This window comes from Nipponia nippon, unplaced genomic scaffold (genome assembly GCF_047370975.1).
Source record: "Nipponia nippon isolate SJK-2023a ecotype South Korea unplaced genomic scaffold, ASM4737097v1 scaffold_2, whole genome shotgun sequence".
Lineage (NCBI taxonomy): Eukaryota > Metazoa > Chordata > Aves > Pelecaniformes > Threskiornithidae > Nipponia > Nipponia nippon.
The window spans coordinates 44,286,766-44,297,004 of NW_028262336.1; the positions used below are offsets into that span (position 1 = coordinate 44,286,766).

General features: G+C 51.3%; 2 protein-coding genes across 4 annotated transcripts in view; one reads left to right on the forward strand and one right to left on the reverse strand.

The window, feature by feature from the left end:
- LOC148055764 (uncharacterized) overlaps window positions 1-8,467 on the reverse strand; it is a 30,133-nt gene extending 21,666 nt beyond the window's left edge. For both annotated transcript variants that reach the window (XM_087759311.1, XM_087759312.1), the window contains exons 1-2: window positions 8,343-8,467; window positions 7,911-8,185 (exon numbers count right to left, since the gene is read on the reverse strand). In XM_087759311.1, the coding sequence (XP_087615437.1) occupies window positions 7,911-8,185; window positions 8,343-8,462 (395 nt within the window). In that variant the 5' untranslated portion in view covers window positions 8,463-8,467. The remainder of the gene's footprint in view (window positions 1-7,910; window positions 8,186-8,342) is intronic.
- PCYT1B (phosphate cytidylyltransferase 1B, choline) overlaps window positions 1-8,929 on the forward strand; it is a 44,824-nt gene extending 35,895 nt beyond the window's left edge. For both annotated transcript variants that reach the window (XM_087759309.1, XM_087759310.1), the window contains exon 8: window positions 5,844-8,929. In XM_087759309.1, the coding sequence (XP_087615435.1) occupies window positions 5,844-6,050 (207 nt within the window). In that variant the 3' untranslated portion in view covers window positions 6,051-8,929. The remainder of the gene's footprint in view (window positions 1-5,843) is intronic.
- Window positions 8,930-10,239: the final 1,310 nt, after the last annotated feature.

A 10,239-nucleotide genomic window follows, 5' to 3' on the forward strand; every position in this document is an offset into this window, starting at 1 on the left:
TGACAGTTTTCTAACTGTAAAAACTACTGACTTAAAGTTCCAAGAAATTATTTTACATGTCGAGTGGCCAGGCTCATCTAACTGACTGCAGAGAAGGCTTGGGTGGAGTTGAAGCACTTTCGAAGCTCTCCTCAGTACATGCTGGCTCCACAGAGTCCATTTACCAAAGCTCCCCAGGTGCCTTGTAAAGGCAGTTGAGAGTCTGTAACAGCATCCTTCTGGGGAGAAACCCCATGGCCTTACCTGCTCAAACCAAAGTCATGCACTGAATGGGTGGTGAGTTGGTGACACTGCAGAGCCCCAGAAGAGTCCTGGCCCCCATCTTTCAGTTCTGATAACTTGCCAAACCTTGAGAAACTTTGTTTTCTTGTACTACTTCCCTTTGCTACTTGAAACCAACAGCGAAGCTTATTTTGAATGTAAAAGTTACCATTTTTTTGAACGGACCTTCTTAGACCTTCCCGTTGGGAGTCAGTCCTTTTCCAACAAGCTCTCTGTGCGGCTGTGTGCTGGTGAAAGCCCAGGCCCCAGCCAGACCCTTCAGGACAGGCATTGTCTTGGACTTGCTGCTCCAGTTGCAAGCTCCAAGTGAAGCTTTTGCTCAGTCCGAGGAAATGTGAACAAGCATGGAGGAGAGCAGCAAGCAGTGCAGGGCGAATTGAGGGGAGCAGAGTAAGAGCTAGACAAGTAATCCTGCAGAACAGCAGGATGCTCCAGAGGTACCTTTTCGGACCGTGGTGCGCAAACGGTCAGGCAGCGCCCTCCTCACTTGAAAGCAAACCCTTTGCAAGAGGCTTGCGCAAAGCTTTAACTAACTGCTCATGGATTACAGTTTGAGGCAAAATATCAATAGAGGCAGCAATCCAGAAAAGACAGTTTAGGACTAGCGTGAAGCAGATACTATTGGAATATTTTTAAAGAGCCAACACACACATAATGTTCTCTCATGTCACTTTATCAGTTCATACCTGAACAACTTCCCGTCATGAAAGGTACCTTCTGTTGAAAGGATCTCCGCAGAGTTTCTGCTTATAAACAAACCCTCAGGAAAATTCACAGACCCCTGGTGAATTAAGTAACCCACATCACAGCCGTGTCACAACTCAGTGCCACCAAAACACATAGTACCTGCCTCTTACTGGAGTTCTCATCTTTTCTCTGCCATGACTTGCCGTGTTGATTACCACTCAGTTGAGAAAAGCCTAAAATTAGGCTGTGAAAGCTCCAGAACAGACTGCATCTTTATAATCTCCTTACAGCTACATCTGTCCCATGCAAAGGCAGGTGCTCTCTGAATAACACCGATCCCAGCCATATAAACAAATAGCTTACTTAGCAATTTGTTCATTGACAGTATCATTTTCCCTGGGGAAGGGAAGAGGGTAAACTCTTCTGATGAACAGCCCAGGTTTACCTGCATTGACCATATCCACGTGAAGAGTGCTTCCTCTGTAAATTATTCTCTATAGAGCTTGGTGAGTGTTCCCCATAAGGGGTGGTCCTGTGGCCATAGGTGCTGAATAAATAAAACTAATGCTAACAGAGCATGTGAAACCCACAGGAGGCGAGATGAGTTTGGCTGTGCAGAGAGGGGAAAAGAATTTCAAAGCCTTGATCCCATTCCCTGCCTCTACCCACTCAACACTGCACACTAACGGCATTTTTTAAAAACCTTTGCTCATAAAACATTTTACCAAATTTGATTAGAGAAAAGCTGCTCCGCAAAGGTCTTTGAGGGGGGTGGAGGTCGCCCCCTGTTTACTGAGTTAGTGTCCCAACCACAGCGTAGGAAATCTGGTGCAACCACAGAGACCTTTGCTAAGAACGAGAGTGAAATCTCTGTGCAGTGTTGTAGGAAAAGCGTCAGTGACAGCGAGCTGAGAGGTGGTGTGGCTTTTTTAAAATCAGTTTGAGCCTTGCAACGGGAAAGACTTTTAAAATAATGATAACTTGCTATTAGTGTCAAAACTGTTATTAACATTAATTTGCCTTATCACTGTTAGTTAGGTGTTGCTTTTAATGTTGACGTTAAAAGTAGAGGAATCGTCACGGGCATGCTAGATTCCTAGATCAGTAATTTGCATGCCATTAATATGCTATTATTATTTCACAAATAATTATTATAATACGCTTTATGCTAGCATCAATTTTCTAAAAGTAAGGGCCATGTAACCCACAAAAAAAACCCCCCATTTCTGAAAAAGGTCAAAATGTCAGTTTTGAAATGCCAAGATGTCTATAATTCATGGGCAATTTTGCCCACCTGTGCAATCCCTGTATGTATTTTTTCTGCGAGAGAGTCACCGAGGGGTCAGAAACAATGATTAACGTGGCATGAAACTTTTGTCCTGGCCTGAGAGAGGACCACCGCGCAGCCCGGCACGGAGGCCCTAACGGCAGAGACGCCGCTCCACAGAACTGGAAAGCAGCAGGGTTCATTCCAGCTCCTCTCAGACACGCACGAGCAGGCAGCTGCGCTTCAGGTCAGCGGGGAGAAAGCAAGGCTCACAGAGCAGGGTTTCCATGCTAATCTCCCTCTCGGAGGAGACGAGGTGTCCCTCCAAAGGGCCCGTTTCCCTCAGTGCACAGAGGGAGTCGGGGATGGCCACAGAGGGAAATGGCTGTGTCACATCAGATGTCTGCGGAGGCTCAGAGGAATCTTAAAGATTGTGACTGGAACCCAAGGCCGGTGTTTAGGCCACGCTGTGCATCTGCAGCCTGGACCTGAGCACGGCCTTGAAAGAATCAGCAGCTCAAAAGCAGCAGTCCTCCATAACGCCCAACTGGTGCTTGTTTTGTGGAGCAAAGGAATATCAACATATAGGCAATAACATTCAGAAACAGGAAAAATATTTTTGCCCAGTAGAAAGTTTGCTGAAAGCAAAGTGTTACCTCCCTAAACTGGTTGGGTGTACCTGAACTTGCTTTGACCAAGGCTTTGAAATTATTTTCCCACCTCTGGTAGAGGTCCAGAGCGCATCCAGCCTTGTCTAACCCCCTGCACTTCAAGGGAGCCATTAACACTTGTTCTACTTCTTCAGCACCCAACAGCCCGAGGAGCACCCCCCTGTTAGGAAGACCTTGCCTGCGAAGGGCATGACTTACTGACCCTGCTGGAGTACAGCTGGAGGGGAAGAGTCATTCTGCAGGCAGGTGAATTACACCACCACCTCCTCCTGCAGCAGTTGCGGTTTTAGCCAGCAACCTGGTGGCTAAAGCACTAACGCAGGAGGCAGGAGGCAATTTGGACTGGCTGGGCACTTACCCTGCTGAAGGTGTGAGTGCAGCAGCTTGTTCAAGCAACAAACTCTTTGCTGAAGCAGGAACTGGGAAGCAGGTGTCCTACAGCCTGGCTGAGGGCCTTAGCAGGAAGGTGGGGTTCTCCTTTCCATCCCTGGCCTGTGCGGCCCAAGGTACAGTCAAGTACCCCTACTCTACTCTGCTCTGGTGAGACCCCACCTGGAGCATTGCATCCAGCTCTGGAGTCCTCAGCACAGGGAGGACACGGACCTGTTGGAGTGGGTCCAGAGGAGGGCCACAAAAATGATCAGAGGGATGGAGCACCTCTCCTGTGAGGACAGGCTGAGAGAGTTGAAGTCGTTCCGCCTGGAGAAGAGAAGGCTCTGGGGAGACCTTATTGCAGCCTTTCAGTACTTAAAAGGGGCTTATAAGAAAAATGGGGACAGACTTTTTAGCAAGGCCTGCTGCGACAGGAACAAGGGGTAATGGTTTTAAACTAAAGGAGGGTAGATTCAGACTAGATATAATGAAGAATTTTTTTATGATGAGGGTGGTGAAACACTGGAAGAGGTTGCCCAGAGAGGTGGTAGATGCCCCATTCCTGGAAACATTCAAGGCCAGGCTGGATGGGGCTCTGAGCAACCTGATCTGGTTAAAGATGTCCCTGCTCACTGCAGGGGGGTTGGACTAGATGGCCTTTAAAGGTCCCTTCCAACCCAAAGCAGTCTATGATTCTGCCACATGGGATACCAGCCAAGCTGGGACACCTTGATCTCCCCCAGCACCAGTACAACACCATGGAACCACTGCAATGTCACTGAGCTTTTTGAAGTAGCTGGTGAGGTGCCAGGGCTGGAGGGAGTCAGTGTTTTGCTTGGCCCGGAAAAAGATATGTCATATCAAACATCATTTTTTTGTTGGGGGTTATCTTCAGTGAGAGGATGAAACAGACTAAGTCAAGCCAACAAAGCCTCAATTTCTGTGATCTAAAGAGCAATTTTGCACTCCTACCACTGAATTTCAACAAGCTCCGGGGCTTTGCCAGCCCTGGTGACATCCTCACGGCTCTCCTGGCAGCGTTTATCAGGAGCAACCACCATCTGCTAACTGTTGAGATTTTAGGAAGTCTTGACTATTTTGGACCTAGCAGTAGTGCAGGGGTAGGTTACACGCCGTGGGTCTTTATGCATGAGAGCGTGGCTAAGCGTGGCTCCGGGCAGGAACCGTTCTGTCATGCTGCACTGCAGCGACATCCAGGCTCTAAAACTAAGTCAATAAAGGCCCATGTGATAAAGATATAAATTGGGTGAGGGAGCCCACAGAGGAACAGTTAGGCTTGGTATTTGTGCTCGATCGTTAACCCCCGGGATTAGCAAACACCAGAAACCTGATGGGAAAACCTAGCGTTTTCCCCTCTGCTGGCAGGGAATACTGAGTTTCAGAGAGGAGGAGGAGGAAGAGCAAGACAGGCAGGCACATGCTCCTTGGCTGGGAGGAAGGGCACCACAGAGCAGAGCCGCTGCAGGGGGAAGGGGAGGAGGAACAAAACAAAAAACTCAAGCTGAGAAAGTCTGTGGGCTGCAGCTGCCCAAGCAGGCAAACCCAGAATACATTCTGCAGAATTATTTTGCTCTCAGACCTGAGCAGCAACTTAACTTTGTCTGGGCTGGCTCTTCCATTCCAGCCGAGCATCGCCTGCGATCCAGCTCCTAGTACTCCAGCCAAGGTTGGGACTTCTTGTTCCCCATCCCCAGGAGGAGCAGCAAGGCACTCGCCTTTGGCATTTTCCACATGAAGCCTGCAGCAGCCACGCAGTGCGTGCCCCATCTCCTGTAAGCCAGCCTGGCAGCCTAACGCAAGGCCACGTAGGCGCTAACAAGTAGCAGCATTTGCCTTAGTGTAGCAGATTGCTTGACTGGAAAGGGGGTCTCTTCTACCCTACCGGCGCTGGCAGGCCTCTACTCAGCTTTACAAAGCAAAAATGACAATAAAGCCCAAAGCAGAACATAGAGCCTGCACGTGTTTCTCTTTTCAACAGACGCCTGAATTCTGACATTCCAACCCCCAATTTAAGGATTTGGGTGGTGTCTGCTCCAGGGAGCTGGGGAGGTGGCTGCCAGTATTCGGCAGGCACTGGGCTGCCTCCTTTGGGAAGGGAAGGAGGAAAAACGGCTGGGCCAGCCAGGAAGCTCAGCAGGAGACGGGTGGTCCGTCCATCCCAGCACGCTAAAAGGGAAGGGTCTTGGGAACAAGGAACGATGGGAGTTCAGGCAGAAAACTCACTTTTTGAGACAGAGTGTGACCAGCACATACAAAAAATGCAAAGGGAGTTCCCCCTAGCTGGCTTAGGACAATACACGCAGTATTCTCACACTAGGGGTGTCCTCCCTCATCATGTAAAAAACAGGTTATTGTGAACACAGTAGAAGAGGCAAAGGCTAAGTGTGGGCCGAATTGGCCATGCTTCGGAGCAGAAGTCTATCCTCTGTCTCCCTGCTCTCTCCCAGGTGAGAGGACAGCGCAGCCCAGCTCCTGCTTGCCCACAGGCATACCTTCCCCTCTGTGCATTACTCAACGAGCATCTTTTCGCTTTGCTTTTGCAGAAGCAGATGTTCCAGGAACGAAGTGGCCGAATGCTCCAGGCTTTTTCTCCCCGGCAGAGCCCGAACAGCAGTCCTACGCGAGGCCGTTCTCCATCCCGTTCTCCATCTCCACCCTGGGTCTTCAATAAAGCCTCCCCTCCCTCTTCTCCAAAAGCTGCGTCTGCCTCCCTCAGCAGCATGAGTGAGGGAGACGAGGATGAAAAGTAAAATAAAGATATATTTTTTTAACCATGAGACAGAAGAACAAGCTATGAACTCAACCGCTGAATGGGGAGAAGTGTGAGGAACATCTGGGGTATCTCTGACAGCAGGGAACGTGCTCTGGGAGAAGATGCTGAAAACGGACTGGAGCACAGCAAGCGAGATCTCAGGAAGAGCTTATCCCATCCCCACTCCCTGGCGGTGCCTGGAGGCCCGGCCAGCAGTGCTTGCCAGACACGGTACCGAGGACTGACAGAAAAACATACACCTTTGTGCAAGTTCCTGTCCATGCGTTGCTGCTTACAGCTGCCGCGGCCAGGCCGGGTCGGCGGGGAACTCTGCACCGAGTGGGGCTGGCGGGAGGAGCCCTGTCGGCTCCTGGTCTGGACCCGGCATGCAGGCATGCGACGGCTGCGGCCCGTGGAGGGAGAAGATGCAGTTGTACCGGACCCTGCTAACCTTGAGCTCTTCTGGCACGTGAAGGAATGGCACTGCTGCAGCAAATACATGCAGAAATGAGAAATAAATTTTTACTTTTTTGCTTTTTGAATGAAATCTGCCCCGGACCCCAAACCATGCCAGCGAAATGGAGAGCTCTCCAGCTGACTTGCTGGAAATCCCTTTAATATATTCAAGCTATTGAATGCTGCTTGTTGACCAAGCCTCTGTAGGGGGTGTATGTAAAGAGTCAGGCTGTACCTGCTTTATCAAATCGCTCTCCGTGTTCCTAGTGCCTGAACAGCTACCTGGTAACTTCTCTTTTGCTCCCTGGCTTTGCACTTTGGAGGCAAGAAAGTAAATGAAAAGACAGCCCTAGCTGGAATGTGTTGTTGTAGGAAATAGATAGTTGAAGAGATTGGTGATTTTTACTGGTGAATTCTAAAAAACACACGTGGGATCCCAAGGCCTCGGGACGTGGCCTCTGAGGAGACCCTGCTGCTCCCTGCTACGTATCGCCAAACGACGAGCACAACAGTGCTGCTGTCCTCACGTGATACTCAGCCGGTTAAACAGTTTCTCATCACACTCTAAACAAGATGTGTTCACGGACACCCTGCCCAGCAGGGGTCTCGAGGCCGTTCCTCTACCCTAACGTGGAAAAAAAGCTGGAAAAAACAATGGAAAATTTTAAACAGGATTAGGCGTGGGGATTTTCTTTCTCCGTCCGTGACACCCATACAGCCCCAAGCAGAACCACAGAAAGGGTGGCACAAGTGAAGCTTTCCCCTCCCCTCGAAGCAGTAGCTGATCTCCTTCCAGCTTGGCAAAGCCAGACCTGCCTGACGCCTGGCTCCACCACTCCGCCCCGCAGCTGGCGCCTGGTGAGGGGGCTGCAGACTCGCAGGATTTGACCCCCAGCCCCCACGGCTGCCCTGCCCCACAGCTCAGAAAGCCACAGAAACACCAGCCCGCATCACTGTGGTAGGCCTGCGAAACAACGATGCGATTTTGCTCCCAGGCTCGCCTGGGGAAGCCTGCCTCAGTGCATGGGCATGTTCAAGGCTCTCCAGCCCAGCACCAGCTTTGGTGCCAGGCCAGCAAGGTAAAGGGTGCTGCTGCCTGCCTGTCCCCCCGGCAGCCTGCCGGGCACAGACCCTGGGCAGCCTGGGCAGCGGGTTGCAGCAGCGAAATGGCTCCTGTGCCACTGCTCCCTGGAGTTGCAAACCCGTCAGGACGTGCAGCCCGCTGCAGGCACCAGTCAGCACTTTGCTGGTTCCCTGCGCAGGCAGCACGGGAAACGCTGGGAGAGGGAGGGCTCTGAGCGGCTCTCGGAGTAAAAAACTGTGAAGGAACAAGACACCCGAGTGCTTGAGCATGTGGCACGGTGGTACCCAGCAGCAGTCCCCCCCAGGCTACCATCCTTACCTCGCCGAATGACCTAGTAGGTGAACTCCTTTCACTTCTTCCCTTCCAGATACTTTTCCAGGCAGGTAAATTACAGATCCTTGTTCCAGGCACCAAATGAGCCCCGCACTCTGTTCATTCCCTACAGCTTTCATCCCTCTCCCACCATTGGGTAACTGATTTTTCTTCGGGAACGCTTCTTGCCAGACACTTCTCTGACCACCACAAGACTGGGCACACGGTATCTCGTGGCGTGCTTTGTCCTCTGGAGTCACGCTAGTTCCTTCTTCACAGAGCTGCAAAAAGAGATGAGCAGGGAGTGGGGTGAACTACCACTTTCACTAGAAGGTGCAGGGGGAGAGCCACAGCTAGGTCAGCTGCCGCCAGCGGTGCGCCCGCGGTGCAATTAAGACCTTTCTCAGCCTTAGGCAACCTGTTACTGTAATTTCATACCTGGGATGCACTCGTTAGTTTTTCTGATCCTTTGCAAGTCTTAAGTCTTCCCATCACAAACCACTCCTCCACCACGGGAACCGTCTGCTCTCTACTGGTGCTGTTTACACGACGAGCCATGTCCAAATGCAATGGAGGTGGGCAGGTTTTTGTTGTTCCTGGCTTTTACCGTTTGTTTGTTTTACTTTCATAGCGCTTAGTGTTCAGCAGCCCTTGTTCAGTGGTTTGGGCGGAAGACAGCACCGCGACTTGTAAATAGGAACTGGAGGAAAACTCACCAGTGACCTCTTCTTAGCAGAAGCTGTTTCTCAGAGTCACAGGGGGCTACCCAGCGACAAAGCCATATACTGTACCAGACATCCTTTCGCATTTAGGCTATCAATAAGATGAAGCCTTTGCCCTGCCGGTACAGACACCAATATCCACGTGCTGTCTCCAGCAAACCAGAACCTCATTGTCTCTGGACAGGTGGAGGGCAATTTTGCACTTCTGAGTCATGGTCGGGTTTTATTTTTCATGAGTGTTGCTTTAATTCAGTCCTGTTCATCAGCCAAGCTCCACATGAAAAATAAACAGTGTACAACAGATACTGCTGCCTCTCACCTTCATTTTATGGCACCTTTGAACACATAAACACAACCCCCAGCGTAAGCCCCACCGATAGCACAGGGCCTCTTACCCCCATCCTTTGTACCCGTCCCTACGCCCCCACGAACGCCAGCCGGCCCCAAATCCCACTGCTGGCGGCGCTGCCGCTGCTCTCTGCTCTGACAGGGTCGCCTCTCTCCTCGCCTTCCCTCACATCCTTCTGGCTGCACGGTAGCGGCGGGGGCCTCCCTTCCCCTCCGCCCCAGCGCAGCGCAGTCGAGAGCCACTATTTTAATTCTGACTTCTAAGTGGAAGAAGTGCTTTCGCAGCCCTCCCGGTTCTGCTGCCAAGAACCGTCCCCAGCAGCTGCAGCTGTGGTGCTCCTGGGTGTGCCAGGATGCTTTGGTTTGCAGCTGTGCCAGAGGCATGCAAAACTGCAGCAGCAAACGTTAGCCGCAGGGACGACTCCTTTGGCCTCGACTCTTCCCCCAGCTAAGCCAGTCTGACGCTTGACTGCTCCTGCTGCACTCTTTCCCTTTTGTCCTTTCTGTAAGGAAGAAATTATTACTGCACCAGCTGCCGAAAAGATTTTTTTTTAATTATTTATTTATTGCCAGTCCTGCCTCAGGCAGGGAGAAGCTGGAGGTATTTTTAACTGCAGAATAAGAAGAAATTTCAAAGTCATTCGGCATGGCAGAGAAGCTATTTAAAGGCACAGAGTCCACACCAAAATGCTCCCTGGTAACACAAGCTTTATCGCTTAAGATGGATTTGGGGGTGTTTTGAGCTGTGTCTTGCATCACCTGGGAGGTGGGAGACGTCCTCGTATGCTCCCAGGACCAGGAAAGTCAGCCTGGCTGCAGTCCCGCTTCTCTTTGGCCACCGAGCTGCCTCCGCGGCCCCGGGGAGAGGGACCACGTCTGACTGATGCCTCCCCACGGCCTCGCCGCCTTTTAGGTGCCAGTTCTGCGCACACATCCACCTGCGCGGCCGACGGCGCTCTGGGAAAGGACGAGAGGGACTCTTGTTCGCGCGGGCCTGACCTAAGCCCAGGGACACCAGGAGCCACCGCTGCGTCGGGCCCTCCCAGGCGAGGTGACACAAAGCAAGAGCTGCAGCGCCCCGTGGTAGCGCCTCCCTTTACTGCAAAACAAGCCCCGAGTTAGATTTGGAACAAACTTTAAATCCAGTAGTCGGAACTGAGAAGCATTTTCAATTTTTTAACTGGGATTTCATCGCACCGTAGAAACCTTGGAAGCACTAGCAAAGAGCACGACTGGAAACGGAAAGTCTCCGCTGTAAGTTCATG